The sequence below is a fragment of the Mercenaria mercenaria genome, chromosome 4, assembly GCF_021730395.1.
Source record: "Mercenaria mercenaria strain notata chromosome 4, MADL_Memer_1, whole genome shotgun sequence".
Lineage (NCBI taxonomy): Eukaryota > Metazoa > Mollusca > Bivalvia > Venerida > Veneridae > Mercenaria > Mercenaria mercenaria.
In genome coordinates this window covers 78,167,348-78,187,593 of record NC_069364.1, presented here as the reverse complement: position 1 = coordinate 78,187,593, position 20,246 = coordinate 78,167,348, and the positions used below count along the sequence as shown (strand labels likewise).

The window sequence follows — 20,246 nt, the reverse complement described above, 5'->3', positions numbered from 1 at the left end:
CTTCAACCGCAAGGCGGTGCTCTTGTTTTATTTCAGCATGCTTTCATGGTAACGTATGTACCGATATTTATATTTACTTTTGAAAAAATGTACTGCATAACACAGGTATAATTCGATTTTTTTATATTTGTGAGTTCTTATTTCAAGTCGCTTTTACATAATTTTAATGAATAAAATGCCCCCTCCCACAATTTACCACCCTTTTAGCAATGACTGTCTACCACTGAGTACTAGTATATCATGCTTTGTTTAGCGTACCATTTATTACCAAAATCTACGTTACATTATTACACAATGAGCATTAAGTTTCAGTGCTTTGTTAACAAGCATCTCTAAATGACTTTTGAACAATTCTTCATGTAAATTACTTTAAAGTGCATTCTTTCACCAGATGAAGCTTATTGGTACGTACGTTACTTAATTATATTATGTCCTTTGTTCATTAAAACTCTCCATTGATAGAGAGTGAGTGGCCCAGTGTTTAGCAGGCTGGGCTACAACTCCAGCGGTCGGGTTTCGATTCAAGGTCGCGGCTGATATCCCGTCTAGTGTTCAGTACTGGTACTGTTTCCAGCACTATCGGCCTAGACTGGATGCTGGGAAGGTAAATATCACACCTGCCGTGGGCTCCGCTGGAAATAAGTTGTTCCATCCATTTCAGATGGGGACGTTCGTCCATTACCCACTTTAAACAAGAAACTTTACCTTTTCCAAACTTTTATATCAAAATATGTAAAAGTTATATACCAATAACCTAGATGAGTTTTCATATAGGAACGCAGTTAAATAGCTCCGAAAGTTTATATGAACTCATTGCCCTATGCTGCTATTCTGGTAACTTCACATAAACGAATTATTTGACAATACTGAATATTGTTCTGTAATCATTAGTTTTACAAGTACGTGTACATGTTTTAGTGACTCCCACATACAGCCGACATCATCCTTACATAATACATATATTGGCTTGAATTTTTGTTGGTATATTCCACCGACGCCACTTAAATATTCACCCTCATTAAGTTTCCTTTATGTTTGTAGATAAATTTACTTCCCTTTTATATCATATAGTATAATAAATGTGTTTTTCATCAGTTTTGGAACTAATTCAAAAATGAAATTACGTTTGGTTCTGATAGATATATAAAAAGCTATTAACAATATTACATTTCCAGAATATGAACACAGACGCAAGTCACAACTTTATTGTATATATAGGTAATACAGCGTTGTTATGATTGCAATACAATACGTTAATATGCAATGTAGATCTGCATTGACCAATACTGGTATTAACTTTCACTGTTGTTTTATTCATTAGTACCATATAAATATCTTGCATTTCATTTGTTTATTAATTACTATCCTTGAATATGATATTATTATAATATTATTTAATAACATTTTTATTTCTTATTTCTTACCAATATAAAAATAAAATCTCATTCGTTCTCTAAAATGCAGATATCAACATTTGGAAGCATTCGGCAATTATAGATTTCCAGACAATATACCTCTTCATGAATTATGTCATATACATAGTTATAATTTATATACACATGGCCATACAGTACACACTTCTTCATGAATTATATAATACATATAATGATCATTTATATACATATGCCTCCCGCCTGCTACTTTGAAAAGAAAATGCTGTATTAGCATGCGGTTTGTAAAAAATGCCCCTAGACGGATGGCATAGCTAACAATATATTGTTTGATTTTACTAATCATCTACTTTGATCATTCTTATTGGCATTTGGTGTAAACGTGCGAAGGGAACCGCATACAAAGACAAAAATAGGTGACATTAAGACAAATTGCTGTGTACAAGAACCTTTTCGACTTATTTTATTTTATCTAATTGAGTTGTCTAGGCTATAACTCTAAAAGTGATGAAGAGACTTTATTCAATCTGCATACAAAATTTGAGGACATTAAGAGACGTTCTTGTGTACAAGAACCATAACTTAACATTGCTTTCTTCATAATAACCTTCCTTTAATTAATTTTTGTGTTAGGACAACTCCAAAATTATCTAAGGGATTTTGTGCAATTTTTTCACATTATGACAAGGTACGTTGAGAGGAAATGATGCCATCGTGCTTACTTTTTCAAATTATCTACCTTTATCAAATTTATTTGTCCAGAACATTACAAATGGGAAAAGAAGTTTATATAAACTGCATACTGGGATAGATACATTTACTGGAAAAGAAAACATAACTCTTATAACTGACACTTTTAAATTACCCTCTTTTAATATCTTTTTAAAGATTTTCCAAGAAATGGTTCAAGGGATTGATTCTTAAAGGAACAATTTAAGGAACTGTACACCAACAAACCACATTCTTTTATCATATTAAATTATGCTTGTCATAAGTGAAAAATTACTCAAGGTATCAAGTTAACATTTGATTTGCACATAATGAGAGGAGATACAATGTGCAGGAAACTGTCTATACCAGTTTATACCCTTTTTGTTATATTAAGCCAACAAAGCTCTTGACAAAGCTTTTTGTACGTGCCACTTTAAGAAATATGTTCCGTTAAATGCAATAGAAGGTTAGACAACAAACTGTACATTGAAATCGTTTCTATTCTACGGGGTAAAGGTATTCAAGTTTATATAGCTTACATAACTAAACAAGCCTATATCCCGAATCTTTCTAAAGAGTGTGCGTTTATTTGTGTTAAAGCCTTATTTCAGATACATGACGATTTTTAATCATAGAAAAGAGAAAAGAATAATTTATTGGTATTTTTTTTCAATTATTCCAAATATTAACGTGACTGAATAGTTTATCAATAAAAGTAAGCAGTGTTGTAATACAAAATGTAATACCCTTTTATATGCAAGGTTATGTATCTTTTCAGTAGGCAATATGATCATGTTTATTTATATTTCATAGCACTTACTGCGACCTATGACATATATTTTTGTGACATTTAAACTGAGAAGCATCTGTATGATCAAACTGATTGCATTAGTTAGATAAATATTTGGTTAAGTAGTCTCACCCCGAATTAAAACAAGTCAGATACGTCCGTAAGACAGCGCGCTCGACTTTTCTCACTGCTTGACTCTGAATTAGAGCTTTGCCAGTAAAAACTTGATAACACTTTATCCAGACAATCTAAGCTAACAAGGGGCATAACTCTGTAAAAATTCAAATCAGAGTTAGAGGGTTTGTTTCTCCTGGTGTAGACTTTGATAGTAAAGAACTACTTAAAGTTTCAAGTCAATTTCTTTGGTCATAAGTAACAGAGATGTTTGACTTTATCAAAAACTTTAACCAAAATTCTTAGTCAAAAAGAGGCATAACTCCATCAAAATTCAATCGGAGTTATGTAGATTGTTTCTTCTGATGTAGACTGTGATAGTAAATAAATATTTTAAGTTTCAAGTCAATAGCTTTGATAGTAACAGAGATATTTGACTTTATCAAAAACATTAACCAACGGCAACGCCGACTCCGACGCTGGGGCGAGTGCAATAGCTCTAGTTTTTATTCGAAAAGCAACAAAAAGAAACATTTAAAACTTTACAACATGTCCTGCCAGAAGGTGAACTTCAACAGTATTTCATGAAAATATGTATGCAAATATCACATAAAGATTTACTGGGATGTTTATAATTTGTAAAATAAAAGCTTTTCTAAAATTGTATAATTTTATAACTAATATACTGAACAAAATAGCTAAGCGCCTCCATTCTTGTTTGCCAATATCTTCAAAAAATAACATAAAATACTTCTTGAAATGTAGTGTACACTCAAAACAATATGTTATTGATAAAATGCCGAACTTTCAACAAAACCAAAAGACGTCTTCAGATATAATATTCATTCATTCTACGATTTCAACCAATTTTTGACAGGTCACAAAAAGTAAACAAAAATGTTTACAATGTGCATGTACATACTAAAAATGAAAACGTTTTTTGGGAAGATAATGAAATAACTTCGTTAACTTGTTTTTTTTTCTAAAAACAGCATTCATTATATTTAACCATTCGCTAAAAAATGTTAGTATGAACAGTTCTTATTCTTACAAATGGTATTCACTTGTTTACTAAAACACAGCTTTTATGTGTTTTTGTGACTTTTTTACAAATGGGGTGAGTTCGTAAATTGAATGTAAATTATATGTTGGCGTCATTTAATATTTTTGAAATTTTATTATGTTATTAACCACACTCTGACCTAAAACTATGCCAAATTTCAAAATTGTATTTACAGAATTTGCAAAGATATTGGAAAATTAGCAAATGCGTTTAGCTATTTTGTTCTGTATATATACCCTATGACCTTTAACCTTTATATATGAGCATGCAATGCGTTTTCGAGTGCGAGTCATAATTTATTAATTGGATACAAGTGTATGGTTTATTTAAACCTGTAACTGTAAATAAAGTCCTGTATAATGTGAAATTATTCATGAATCATTGCATCAGTGCCGAAAATTATGTGAAAATATCAGTTTTAATGCATGACCTTTTGACCTCTATAATTTGCATATAATGTTCATATATTTTTTGGAGACAGCACCCAGATGAACCAGGGATGTTTAAACTTTAATAAAGTCTTTGTCTCCAAGCATTAACATTCCGGCCCTCATAAACTTTTTTCAGGGGCTAAAACCACCAGACTAACACGTAGTATATAGTACGTTTTTATTATTGGTTTAAGGAGGGAACGTAGAGAAATTAAAAGGCTGACAGGTTTCCTAGGCTACTCAGTCCACCTAGCGCTTCCTAACAGTTGTGATAAAAAAGGTGCAAAAACTTATCACCTTCTTAAACTTTTATTCCCTTAACTGCAAATTTAGAGTCCTATAAACTACACAGTCATCTACAAAATATACCTTCGGGGACGGACCGAACTACTAATGTTATATGAACTTGTGGTCCAACCCTTTTACCTTTCTTAGAATGTTTTGTATATTTTCTGTATATGTACATTGTATATGTTGTCACAAAAAGGAAGGAATAAAATATGTTTAAATCAAAATCAAATCAAATCAAATCACAAACGGACGTACGCTGGAAGAAACAGACGCAGATAGGTCATTTATGTAAAGCAGAAATCTATCTATCTTCAGTTAATGTCAAAACCCCTCACGGGGACGTAGACATTTGGCGCGTCATACCACAAAGAATATTCATAGACTGAATGTAAAGTCTAGTTAACGGATTGTAACATATCTGTAACACTGGAGGTTTGGCGGTAGTTATCCTTAATCCAACGGGCTGTCCGTCTCTGGACACCCACTATCTGGTCAAAGAGGTGCGGGAGGTCGTGGGTTCGATCCCCGGCCAAAGACAAAAATGGTACTATTAGCTTCCCCGCTTGGCGCTCAGCATTAAGAGGATAGTGCTAGCGCTGGTCAGCCCGGTGTCAGTATAATGTGACTGGGTAGGATATAATGCCACGTGTCTACGGCTTGATATTCCAGTGCAGTGAGGCAGCACTATAAAGTTGGGCATTGTGCTCACTGGTAGACACCGTCTTTTATATAACTGAAAAACTGTTGAAAAAGACGTTAAACCCGAGCACACACACACACACACACACATAATTGTGCAAAATTTCAGTAGGATTTTCTCATGGCTGACCTTATCGGAGGCTTTACTGAAATCTAGTAAGATGAGAACTACTTTTTCTTATCGTAGACTGAAGTAACAAGGTCATTTACTAACAGTACTAGTTGAGCGATACATGACCTTTTTTCACGAAATCCATATTGCAGGTGGTAGATGATACTGTGGCTGGTGAAAGGTTTTACTTTATTCATGGATTGCATATTTTTCTTAACATAGGATTTTTCTTTTCCCTTTTTGTGTTTCTGTTTCGTTTTTGAAACAATTTACACTTTGTAATTATTCAATTTCTCTAAATCATTTACAATACTATGACATACAAAGAAAATGATGCTCATTTGAAAATTTAGTGTGACAAATGGGAAGGGCTAACCCCTAATGTTGGCAGACTTGTGTCTTGTCCAGTTCCTTTAAAAGTGAAAATATCTTTGAAGTTTTTACATTTAGACCCAAATATAAATACTTAAGTTTTATTAATATTAACCATTAACCTCCATGTGTCACAATATTCCTTAAATAGCTTTCAAGTCAGTACCACTACTACTAACCAAAACAGTGTCACCATCTGCGTATAATAAGGTAATGAAAAGTTAGAAAAACATTCCTATTTCTTTATAGGAAATACTACAATCTATACCATTGGCAATGTGTTAAACTATATGATTATAACTCTTTCATGAAGTTAAACAACTCGCCAAAAAAGCTTTAATTTTGCTGTGTCTTATGTAAGAAATGGTAACAAAACTGTTACATTGTATTATATTCTCATGATTAACATTTAGTTAAATCAAAGCATAGAAGCTTGGCAATTAAATAATTGTTTTTCCTGTAAGGTCTCAAAATCATCAAACTGCTCTTTTGTAAAATGTATAGTTTTGCATTATAATAATTTGACTGTACATGAATCAAGGACTTGTTTTTAACAAACTTATTTCTGAAAAGTATTGAAATACATAACAGCTTAATTTCATATATCCTTAACTTTATTTTGAACCAACAGTCACTAGAGACAGTATAGCACAGATAGGTATCCATAAACTGAAAACAGATCAGTTAGGAAGGACATCTGACTCCTATATCTTCGTCATGGTCACAGTTCTGGTCAAGCCAATGATTGTGATCACAGGACAGTAGGTTGCTCTCTGAACCAATACAAATAACATTGTCGAGATAGATGTTTCCGCTGCCACCACCAGCCGTATATACAGTCGGGTTTGTTCTACAAAAGTTTCAAAGTATATAATATAAGTAGATGAAATCCTGTTATATTAAATATTGTTACACAGCAGACCTTTTTGTAAAAACAATAACATAGCGAATTGGTCATAACAGTAAACACATTTATTTTCATCTGGTGCATAGCATAACTATGCAGTTCTACTATTCTGCATTATGTAAAGAACATTAGAGTGGCATATATTGAAGGTGAATGTTTCATTGGAAAGATGAACCCTGTTTTTTTTTCGAAAATCCACTGAAATAAACTAGATTCGTGGGACACTGGTGCACCCCCGCCCCCGCCCCAACCCCCCACACACTGGTGCACCCCCACCCCCTTTCGTTCTTGCTTTTTGCTTTGTTAGGTTTAACATAGCATCGACACAATTATAGGTCATATGGAGATTTTTCAGCTTTGATGATGGAGGAAGACACCAGGTGCCCCTCCGTGCATTATTACATGACGAGCGGGCACCTGGGTAGAACTACCGACCTTACGTTAACCAGCTCGATAGTTTCCTACCATGAAAAATTCAACGCCCCGAGTAAGGCTCGAACAACCCCACCCCCGCTTTTCTTGTCACGGTACATGGTTCATTACACTAGGTGAAATATATTTTTAAGTTATACAACACAAACGTTTAAGCACTTTATGTCATACATGTGGTCTGTTAGAGTAAAATCACCGAACAACAGATGGATAACTCCACATGAACTATAACAATCCTCTAGCTTTATTAGATACAAATAAATGTTATGCCCTTAATGCATATTTTTGACTTAGTTAATGATCAGAGTGAAATACAAAACGGACCTCAGGTGTGCAAAGTCACATGCTGAATAATATTCTTACATGGTTTCATTAATGAGACATATATTAAGGAGACATATTTTTAAGATATATGCAACACAACTTTTAAACACTGATTTTTCACTAAGTCAATGACCATAACTCTGGCCCGGCTAAAGGACATCATAAACAGATCACCAGGGGCACAACTCCACGTGCTTCATAATATTCCTATTATGTTTCATGACCCTTGGTAAAATACGTTTTAAGATTTATGCGACACACACTTTTATGCCCATCTATGTATTTTTACTAAGTCAAGAATCATAACTCTGGTCTGTCTGAGTGAAATCTCGAACAAAACCTCAATCCTCCTATAACGTTTCATAATCAAAGATCAACACATTCTGGGATACATGCGACACAAACTTTATGCCCTTCTATAATGCATTTTTGACATAGTAAAGCATCATGACTCCGGTCTTGTGGTACGAACTTCCAATTAAAACAAAAGGTGCCCAACTTCACATGCTGAATAAAATTCCTGTGAGGTTTGATGACTCTGGGTCAACTACTTTTTGAGATATGCATGAAATAAATTGGGACGGACGGACGGATATATTTTATAATAAACGGTCATAAATTTTATTTGGCTGCGTAAGTCCCAGTTAAAGCTCCAGATGCACCATTTCACATGCTGAGTGACAATTTTTTGAAGTTTGATCACTCTGGCTCATGTAAGTTTGAGATATGCAACACAAATTTGGACGGACGGACAGATAAGGGCAATTTTAAAATACACCCCCACCCACATTTTTGTTTTGGAAAGTGTGGGTGCAAAAACTGAACCAAAGCGATTCATTGGGCTTAAGGTAGTACGTTGTAGGTGATTAAATATGTAGAAAAGCTAACTACAGTGACAAGGCGACGAAAAACAGCAGGAATGTAACTGAACGTTGCATACTGGCTTTATTGGTACTGAATTATTTTATGATCATATGAACGTTGCAATCTATTTCAGAAGTTTATATCGAAATATGCCTTTCTAACACACACACAACAATATTTGTTGTAATTATAAGGAAGATAATTAACTTACAATGGAAGTCCCAGCATCCTACAAACAACTTTAGCGCCATTGTTGTTAATGTCATCGTTACACACAGTACCCCAGTTAGAACCGTCCAAGGATACCTCCACACGACCGCTGTATGAACCTCCTCCAGCCAGTCGAACAAGCAGCCCTAATATTTAAAGTCTTGATATTTAACCACATTAAATACTTTTTGATTTTTGGAAAAAGTGCATACTCTCCATACTGTTCCGTTTGAATGGGAGTGGTAACTGATATGTAATATCTGAGTAAATGTTTTGTCAAATTCATCCATGAAACGACATATTTACTGAGCGGATATGAAATCAGGATGGACAGTCAATAAAGAGAGATAATTCAAAACGTAAGACGGGTAGTTTATGTACAGTGTACACTGCACATCCTCAAAATGTCCTCTTATCATTGTGTATAATTTGCCTACATTCCCGACAGTACTAGTAGTTTTAGAGTTAAGCCATGGACCAAAACATTCAATAAAGAGAGATAACTAAAAAGGAAAAAGGGTATAGACTTATGGCTCTTGCACATGACATATCATCATGTCATGGTGACCATCGGTGCCAAGTTGTTTTTGAAATCCAGGCACGAAGTTACAGATCGGACAGGAAATCCGAAATGATAATTAATAAAGGAAGATAATTCAAAAAGTAAGAGGAATTAATTTAAGATTCTTGTACAAGAGAAATCGTCATATTATGGTGATCATTCATACAAAGAGTTTTCGAAATTCATCTATGAACGACAAAGTTACTGACCGGAAAAGAAATCGGGATGGACGTTCAATAAAAGGAGATAATTCAAAACGTAAGACGGGTAAATTTGTGGTTCTTGTACATGATACATTGTCATGTCATACTGATAATTTATGCCATGTTTCTTGGAAATCCATCCATGAATGACAAAATAACAGACCGGACACGAAATTGGAACGAACGAACGAACGGACGAATGAAAGGACGGACGGACGCTGCATATTACTATACTCCGCCCCAAGGAAGAGGGGGTCATACAAAATAAATCACGTAAAATTGTTTTAATTGTTTTCGTTTCGGGGTAAATTGACTCTGTGAATACCTGAAACACAAGACACTCCAACATCCTCACTATGACCACAGTTATTTGATCCCCAGGTGCTATGTGAGCAGTCAAAGATACTCGACTCCGATCCATCGCACGATACATCATCCAAACGAATGGGCACAGATCCTTGACCATACGGTGCGCTTGAAAATGCATGAGCCTCAAGCCTTGAAAAAGTAATGTGATAACTGACTATGACTCACTTATCCGTACACTACTATTAAACCATGCAACAAACGTTAGTCTTTTATTGAAACTGATCAGAAAATGTTAGCCGTAACTCGCTCACCTAAACATAACCTTGAAAAAAGTTACAAATGTGCTTAGTATGAAAGCATTCATCCTGAAATATGATATATATGACTTTGCCAACAAGCAGTCAAATAAGCTATGTGACCTTGACCTTCCATATACGATAAAAGGATACGCAAGATGTATATATCAACGTAGTGACCTGTCACTAGGAAAAATTTGACCCTTTCTGTGCCTTTTAATAATATAATAGTTATTGAAAAATGTATCTACAACTGGTAGATCAATTTCAGGTTAGGTCAACAGTCCAATATATCAGGCATAAAAGAAAACTACTGGCGGAAGAATTTCATTACGTTTTCTTTATTATTCCACATTTTATTTATTTTTAATATAAAAGGACAAAAACAAGCTCTTTATTGGAAAACCATTTAATAATTTTCTACTTTTTCAGGCGGTCACTTTTAAAGTTAATCTGAACTATCTGAACAAGTTAGAAAAGTCTATGCAAGCATGCATCTGAACATACTTGAGGAATGTCTACATTGGTGTAAATGTTGGAATCGATGTTATTATATTTTCAGAAATTTCAGATCTATCAAGGGGTTCATGAGAACTTGTTAAAATGTTTTCTTGTTTTCACTCAATCAGAACCACTTAAAAATCTGAGAGGCATATCCATCTGATTAGATTCGAGAAAAATCCACAGTTGGTAAAGATCCATCACATACTGTTGTTTGAATGTTTAGATCTATTTTTAGCTCTGGTGCCCCCAAAAAACAATCAAGCAGAACCATTTGAACACATTAGCTCAATAGGGAGAGCGCAGAGTTACGGTTGTCGGGATCATTAGTTCGATCCACGGGCGAGGCCTATGTCTCCGTGAAGATTTGATACAAGACATCCTGTTTACTGTTGGAACACTGCGCTAAACCCATAACAAAATGAATACATTTCGAAGATCCTTATACCAAGTTTGGTAAAGATCCATCAGGCAATTCATGAGAACAAGTCATTTAAGGCTGGAACTATTTAGAGGTGAGGGACAAGTCAATTTGAAGTCAGTGATCTCAACTATTTGCCAATGATGTAACAAACATTCATATTTTGCGTAACAAAGCAAGTGTTCCATCGGCAACATTTTGTTAACAGTCAAGTTAACAAGTGCCCCGATCGAGCTCTCTCTCTCTCTCTCTCTCCCTCGAACTCTCTCTCAAGCTCTCTCTCTCCCCCCCCCCCCCCCCCCCCCCCCCCCCCCCCCCCCCCCACACACACACACAGATACACTCACCTCCCAATATACTTTACCTGCGAGTTCAATGTAGGTAGTAGGAAAGTATGGGCAGTTATGAAACACATGCAATAGAGCAATAAAGTACTTGCATTTTGAAAAGGAGGTAATTAGAGATCAACTAATCACGTTGCAGATTTAAGCATTATTTACCCCGGAAAATTAAGCATCCTACAGACAACTCTTGCTGCATTGTCATTGAAAGAGTCATCACAAACAGTTCCCCACTCTCCGTTGTTATAAGCCTCTAGTCTTCCCTCATACATGTGTGGTCCATCTACAAGGCGCACAGGAGCTGAAATGTGTATTTTCTATACTAAAGAAGGGTGGTTTTCTTATAAATATAACATCCGCATCTCTAAAGAAAGAGATATTTGATTGTGACTGCTCAATATAATAGCATTCTTATGGTAGTAGCTTTATTTGGGATGCAGTAATCAGCTCGGGTGGATTTTGCAAGATTGTATCACAGGAGAGGCGCAAGTGTGATTCGGCCTGGCACATTCCACTCGAGCCGAATACAAAACCCCAAATATAGCTACTGTTATATGTCACAGTGAGTAATAATTTGGTATTGTCATACCTAAAATCACTGGTGCATGAGAGAATGTTAAACAAGTTTTGATTGGCGGCACACTTAATCTCACAAAATCACGTTTATGGCGGTAACTTAAAATATACATGTCAGTTGACAGATTTTATTCATAAGAAGAGCATGTAGTTTTTCGAACTACAAAAACTTCAAACTCTTCTTTCTACAGCTAATTACAGCTTAGGTAAATTCCAGGTTGTCCATTGTCCTGTACCTTGTTCATGAATTGTTTGGTTAAATTCCTTTTTGTTTAATTTTCCTGAATAATTAGTTTTTAGTTGTTTTGCGAGTCTAGTCTGTCAATAGCTTTTATAGGAAAATCTTTATTTCATCTAAGTAAATTTTTCCATGTCTAGCGTAGCTTTCTTTGATAAATAACTCTTTGAATTTGCTTTTACTTGCATTTATTTGTTTTATGTTGTTATAGCTTATGCATGACTTTGTTTGCTTGCAGGACACCCTGCATTCTGAATTCCTACAATGAAATTAATTACAGAAAGAATAACAAAGAACCCAAGCTATTACTTATTTTGTGACAACTCCCTGATTATATGCTCTACTAGAATCACCTCTGTCACATATAATGACCCTTTTATTATATACCTCCACCTTTTCGAGTGTTATTTTTGTGAATGCTATTTATAGAACTATGCCAGGCCATGCATATTATGTGAAAGTAGTTCGACAACATACGATACAAACCGTACAATATCGATTTTTTCTGCCTTTTCGTATTAACTTGTGAAATGCAAGCCGTATGTTTGATACAATTAATATAGGTATGTAATAAAGGTGTTTCTCTCAAACATTGATGGTACATATGAAACAAAATATAGCGTAATATAAATTGGTGTCAAGTTTTCACATATGTGCAACTCTGTCCTATTTATCACCGTTGATCAAATATATATGAGTAAGAAACGAGTAAGATTTTCAGAAAGTGTTGATGCCTGGTCATGGGACCAACATTTCAAAATAATGGGTAATTGGAGTGTTTTTTTTTTCAATTTACTGGCATTTTCCAATGTTCTTGTTTAATATGTGACGCGCATCACTTTATTTATTACTTACATGTATGACATACCACACCAACATCTTCGCCATGACCACAATCGTTTGATCCCCATGCCCTGTGCGAGCAATCAAATATGCTTAACTCTGAACCAGTACAAGAAACATCATCCAGTAAGATCGGCAATGTTCCTTTGCCGTATGGTGCACTTGAGTATTTCTGTGCTAGATTTGCGTCTCTGTAAAGGAGTATCAAAGTATCGAAGTACGTTATACTTTGCGTTGAATAGATTTCATATGCGAAAGTAATTCGAAGAGACAAAGCATGCTTAACTCATTATGATACAGAGCACGATGCAGTTTAATGAAATAAAATATATCGTTGACTTTGGTTTAATGTTCTGTATCTGCTATACACTTAAGAAGGCAAAGATAGCTAATACCAGACATTGTTGGGTTTACTGACGGGTAAATACCAGCCATTACTGGCTCTACTGCCTGGTAAACATCAGACACTGTTGAGTATTTTGCCGGGAAAATACCGGTCTGTTCTTCTGGGTGAATACCAGGCATTGTTAGGTGTACTGCCGCGCTGTATGTCTTGGCTTTTAGCAATGCTTTCTGGAGCTGTACTCGTATTAGTTGTTATTTCTTCACTAGATATTTATATTAATTTATATCAATTTTCATTAATGTTCTTACATTAGTAGATTTATTTTTCTCAACAAAACATTAGCTCACAACTGTATGTGGGCACTTATCTTGAAGAAACATTATGTAATGAAGCATACCCTGGAAAATTAAGCATTGTGCAAACAACCTTCGCAGCATAATTGCCGAAATTATCATCGCATACTGTCCCCCACTGCCCATCATGGTACACTTCCAACCTCCCTTCAAACGCATGTGGGCCATTTACAAGACGCACTGACACTAAAATTTATTTTGCCCTGAGATAATTTGGCATATTTTTAAATACCAGCGAATTACGCTAGATATAAACAACGAAGTATCGTTCGTTAATGCATTCAATATCATTGTTAGCATCTTTGCGGGACAGAGAAACCTGACAAAATTTCTTAGGTATAAGTACATGTACGTATGAAACGAAAGTTTCAGTAAATAAGACAAAATATTCCAATGAAACATCAATATTTATTAATGTGTCTAAACCAGTCTGACGAATGTTTTATGATGATTCCTCATAAGCATCCTAGTTAGCAAGTCAGTTAACTAGGTGCTAGCAGAAAAACAACAACAACAAATAAAACATACAGTTTTGTAACTTGAGATAATAACTTTATTTTCATGAAAGACTTATTTGCTTTTTAATAAAAATATATCACTGCAATTACTTTTTGTACAATAACTCGAATTCCAAAGAAAAAATACGAAGATTACTAAACTGAAACATACATGGGCAGTTGTTTAAGTTGCATATTTCTTTATCCTCTGAATCGCCAATGCATGCTTGTCCAAAACTTGACGGGACAGGATTATTACATCTTCTTGTTCTTTCCTTCATTCCAACACCACACGTAACAGAACAGGATGACCAACTACTCCAGGGTGACCAGCGTCCATTTACCGCTACGAGAATTGCAAATATCATGTATACACTAGTTAAAAATAAATAAAATAATGTCTTTTTATTGCGTGCATATTTTTATGCAAATCTAATTATTTTGTTAAACTTTATTTCTACTAAAAAGGACACATATTATTTTGTTATTTTGGCTGTGTAAAACTAGAATTAGGGCCCACGCCAGGAGACTTATTTTTAGATACGTTTGAAGCTTTGCAGTTTTAAATAATTTGTATGAAATACAACAAAACGTCTGGATAAGCTTTGTATAAATCATAATGTGTAGATGCTTCATTCCCTGTGTGACCTACATTTTTCTGTTGGTGTAAGGACTACGATCTGTTTAATTTGTGTATATATTCTTTTAAAGTTTCAAAAGATATATAATTGATATACTTTCTAAACATCTGAAAAGCTACAAAGCTTTGAAAGTTTTGGTAAATACTATTTCATGAAGCATTATATCTCACATTAAAACGAATGTGTTCCTGCTTTTTTAATGTTTTAAACAAAGTGTAAGTATATTATCTTTATATGACCCGTGCCATGGGAAAACCAACATAATGGCTTTGCGACCAGCATGGATCCTGACCAGACTGCGCATCCACGCAGACTGGTCAGGATCCATGCTGTTCGCCTATTGGAATTAGAGATACTATTAGCGAACAGCATGGATCCTGACCAGACTGCGCGGATGCGCAGGCTGGTCTGGATCCATGCTGGTCGCAAAGCCACTATGTTGGTTTTCTCATGGCACGGCTCATATGTTGACTCATTACAGCTGAGCTGATGAAGAAAGGTTTTACATCATACTCTGACATGAATGCTTATGAAACTAGAATTCTAATAAAAAGTCTTCGTGGTATTCAACCAGCCATTATATTAGGTGATTTTAACACAGGTTTTGCATTTAAACCACGGCTTCAGCCGAGAATACCAGGTATGCTAATATAAACTAAGAAATAGTTATGTGTCAATAAAAAACATATATAATAAATCTTATAACTTTGTGTGAAGGTAAATTATTCTGTTTAAGTTATTTGAATCTATACTTTAATTATGTTTGAAAGTAACACTGAGTGTCAGTGTATTTTAATGACTAAATGATATTGAACACTAATGCAATTTCTGCAAAAAATCAAAAGACCGTGTATCGAAAAAGAAAGGCTCAGTCACTGAATATGGGTAAAATATTTTTAGTCATTGTAAAACTACATATTTTAGTCGGATTGTAAGAACAAAGTAATGATTTATCTCTATATTTTGGGGTATTTTACATATGTTTTTCATTCCACATGAAATGTTGGGTAAGTGTGTGATGTTTTCACACGAAGCTACGTTAAAATGCTGAAAAGATTTACCACAAGGCCAGCTCTGAAGTTTACGTACCGTGACCCTTCAAACAGAAGGATTCATCTGTTATTGACCACGTGTTTGTCAAGAACCTTATCATACGCAAAGCCAAGGTATATAACTGGATACTGCATGTAGTTAAGATGCTATTAGTGGAATAAATTATCGCATTTGTAAGTTTATCAAGTTTAAGCTACTTTAACTACAAAAATTGTAAACTGACGAGAAGATGTGTGACATTTACACTGTTTGGTTGAATGTTGTAAGGGGATTGTAACTTATTGTAAGTATCACAGTTAGACGATGACTATTGATATTGCTATATATTTCTGAAATTTTACATAAGAGCATTTTATAGAAGTGTTGTTATTGTCTGTCTTTTTATTAACTTTTAACATTTATTTCACAGAGAGTGTTTGCTCCAAAACTGGGACAGGATTGTTGGTGTACAAGCCGTAGTGAAGGCAGCCTGAGCATTGCATTGAAGAATAGATATAATTTGAAATCCTTTGACTTATACTTTAAATGTTTTCTGTAAATCATCTAGAAAATAGATCAGTCTATTACAAAACCTAAATGGAAGCGATTTATTTGTTGTCATCTGGAGCCGGTGACTATACTATCAAACCTCTAGGTAGAATAAGCTCTAAACAAGGTATAACATGTATTAAGGCTTGAAGATGATAGTAGGGCCAAAACATGTGACTAGTATTTAATAAGAGACATCCGTCGGGGCTGTTGTTGTAAACTCTCTGAGTCTCATGCTGCTCTTACATATAGAAAGCCATGTCGTAGGAAAATAGGAAAAAGTTAAATTTTTTGGTGCTTGGCTCTTACATATAGTACCAAAAATTTTAGATTTCCTGAGTCAATGCTAAGTCAAGATGACCCCATAGAGAAAAAAATAATGAGTTATGCGTTTCTGTTCTGAAGTTTGCCAGTTTAATGATTTTATTACTTTTGTAGCATTATTTGTAGTTGTTCAGAATATATTTCGTGTTGTCTTTTGAATATTGACAAAAAAAAATTCTTTCACTGGCGGTAGGTGCAGATAGGAATATATCCGGCTCGAGGGTAACTGATTTGGCAGTAACGAGGCTCAGCCGAGCTACCGCTTAAACAGTTCACCGAGAGCCGGATATTTACATCTGCACCTACCACCAGTAATTGAATCTTTTTCTTGCATGCCATATTCAACAAATAATAGTAAAAATAAATTCAAACTAATGATTTTCTTATAGCACTTTTTTCTTATAGTATGAACAAATCCGTAAACAGGTACCTAATGACGTTTCAAAGACGTAAACAACGTATTAGTTCCGGTTTTGTTTTATGATCTCCAGCGAAACGTTATGATATTTCAGTAAAATGACCTTTTTATCGATAAATATGTTATAAGGAACAAAGAGAAATTATCAAGGTATTTGACTTTTATCACGTTTCACATAAAACATTATCATTACTACACAATCCTTTGTACAAATGTAGTTCGTTTTACGTCATTTATAGCACGAGAGTCATCTTACACCCCGGGTATAAGATGGAGTTTTCTAGCACCGGTGTAATCACCAGCAATCCAAGTCTGGTATGTTACAATATCTCAAATGTTAATGTTTTGTAAGAGATCAACATTGATGCAAACTATTCAAGTTGATGTCATACATGATTATGTTTCCTAAGTCGTTTATCTTTGTTTTTGTTTTTTACACACAACTACATAAATTGTGTTTGAAAACACATAACCAGGCTATTTTTTAAGTTCAAGTCTTTACTGATTGTTCTAATATGACTAATAATGCTTTAATAATGTTAACGTTATTATGTTGACGTCACATGAACGTGATATTTAGCGCCATGTACGCATTGAGAAATAGCGCTTTCAAATTTGAGCAAATGTTTTACTTAAATAATAATTAAAACGACATATAACGAAGCATAAATTTCTTTATTCATTTACACACACTGTGTTGGTTACTGTGCTAATAATTCACCGTCATTTGCGCCCTAATAAAACTATTCCGCAAGACGTATTACCATTCATTGTCCTGGCGTGTATAACAAAGGCGCCTGACGAATTATCATTTTGGAGCCCTATATGCCTAAATTAACAATTCTATCAGATCTTATCTAAATTTTACAATAAAAGATATACAAGTATCGAAATAATGTATAGCAAAACCGTGTTTGAACACTATTTATTCACTCAGAACGGTTATACGTTGTTACGAATTAATTTATTGTGTAAAATTAGTGTATATGCTTGGGTCGATTTTATCTCCGTCTGTACGGCCGTGTCTCAACTCCCGACGTATACCCGCCCAGTGTTCAAACACGGTTTTGCTATAAATCATTTCTTAATGAAACCTTGATATTTTTCCTTAAATTTTCATTCAATACTGTGAGGTCTGTCATTCTACACTCGACATTATTGTCAGATAATTACAATACACACAAACATACACATGAAAAGGTTGAGAATTCGGCGAGATATAATATGTATAAATTCACTACACAGGTACGATTATTGTCTCGTAACTCCTTTTTTTTTTTTTAGAAAGAAATGCGTTACTAAGACAAAACCATTGTAATTCTAGCATAACATTAACCGATAACAACTTCTGCAAGTAAAATGACATCATATAAATATCCTACTGCTTAGAAGGAAAGTAAATATTGTCATCGTAAGGGAAATAATCAGATTAGGTGAAGCTCTTGCTTACAGTATGTCTTCGAATATTAACGATATTACCGTCCCATGAAAAACAATGTCATACATTTATAGGTTATTAACCTTGTATGTGGATATATGCAAGGGTTCTGCAGTGGTAATATTGCGCGACTTTAGGAGCGCAACATTATCCGCGAAAGAACGAGTGCATAAATCCGCATACAAAGTTGATAACCTTTTTATTACATACCCACTATCAAATAATTAATTTATGTCTAAATTTTCGTTCTGTAACGAAAGACAGGAAAAATACGAAAAGAATTTCTCCGAAAATGTAATAAACAAATCAAACTGACGTGCATTAATATTTTCCGCGAAAATGACGTCTACTTGTTATCGCAACGTGCGCGTGGACGCCATGGACGTCACGCGAGTTTTTCCGTTACTACGTTAAGAAAACATTCCACGTCCGATATCAAAGCGTTCCATATCAATATGAAAAAATAGAGCACGATCAAGATCCATTGAAACTCAATGGAAAATTATTTTAGGTATGTAATATATATATACGGTTTTAAATCCGCTCCTTTCAAAACTTTATTCAGAAACGGTTGATAAAACGAGCCTCAGTCAGTTCAAGACAGTTTTGCCGGTATGGAAATCGTGATAAACTCTCGAAATCTTTGACAGTAAACTCTGTCAATGCGTTGGCAACAATTTGTGCCTATTGTGGCCAGTAGAAATACAGGCAAGCTATTTATAGAACTAGTAAGGGTATCAAACATTTGACACATGGGAGTTAAGCATTCGGCAATAAAAAATGAAGTAGGTCTATGATCATTACAAATCAATCAGACCTTACATTTTTCACCATCACAAATATTAAGCGTATAGTCAAAATCAGTATTTTTTCAATTTCCTCACTCTAGATGCATGTTTTCCCAAATATGATAACTCATTAGCACATTTGAAAAAAATCTTATATTTAGGAACAATATGATAATCTTGATAAAGCTTCTTTCTTCCATTTATTGCCAGTCAAGAAACTAAACCCCGTTGAGTTACTTTAAGGTCTATTATAACTTGCACAGTGTTAATTTGCAGGACTGTACATGCAAAACAATGGATAATTTAGTCCAGAGATATGAAGTAGTAAAATTTATATCATCTCGTTAAAAAGTAGATAAAAAGAAAAATATTTTACAAAACACAGACTATAAGATACCCTTTTATTATCCCGATTTTGTCCGTCAACTTAGTTGAATATTGATAAATATTATTTATATTCATATAAGAGTCCCATGTATGAGTGCTTTACACATGACACGTAAATAAAATCTGGAAAGTAGATCCCTCGGAAACACCGAGAACAAGGCAAACAGTGAAAATTGCAGACTCGGTTTGATTGAGTCTATTCATGAGCAGTAATGGAAAATGCAACAGTGCCCACGCCCCCTAGCACCGGCTTAAGCAGTATTCGATCTTCAAATCTAAATTAGTTGAAATCAATGATCCCGAAGGACCGGAAAATATAACAACACTGAGATGAAGTCGGGGCGATTTTTTTCGACCGCCACACAGTACTTTACACCCGCTGTTGTGAAGTAAATAAAATCTGAAAAGTAGATCCCTCCAAAGCACTGAGAAGAAGGCAAACAGTGAAAATTGCAGACTCGGCTTCATTGAG

The 20,246-nt window shown here is 34.6% G+C and overlaps 1 protein-coding gene across 1 annotated transcript; it reads right to left on the bottom strand.

Annotated features, from left to right (window-relative positions):
- Window positions 1–1,191: 1,191 nt before the first annotated feature.
- Window positions 1,192–14,580, bottom strand: LOC123552240 (neurotrypsin-like). Its single transcript, XM_053541748.1, has 7 exons — window positions 14,370–14,580; window positions 13,745–13,886; window positions 13,014–13,192; window positions 11,504–11,645; window positions 9,802–9,974; window positions 8,713–8,857; window positions 1,192–6,824 (listed from the first exon to the last, which is right to left on the bottom strand). The coding sequence occupies exons 1-7, from the start codon at window positions 14,563–14,565 to the stop codon at window positions 6,659–6,661; spliced, it is 1,143 nt and encodes a 380-aa protein (XP_053397723.1). The 5' UTR covers window positions 14,566–14,580; the 3' UTR covers window positions 1,192–6,658.
- Window positions 14,581–20,246: the final 5,666 nt, after the last annotated feature.

Coding starts and splice junctions, on each gene's coding strand:
- LOC123552240 (XM_053541748.1), bottom strand. CDS start 14,565: ATGATATTTGCAATTCTCGTAGCGGTAAATGGACGCTGGTCACCCTGG. Junction 8,858..9,801: donor TGGAGTGTCTTGTGTTTCAG/GTATTCACAGAG, acceptor TTTAAATATTAG/GGCTGCTTGTTCGACTGGCT. Junction 6,825..8,712: donor AGGATGCTGGGACTTCCATT/GTAAGTTAATTA, acceptor AAACTTTTGTAG/AACAAACCCGACTGTATATA.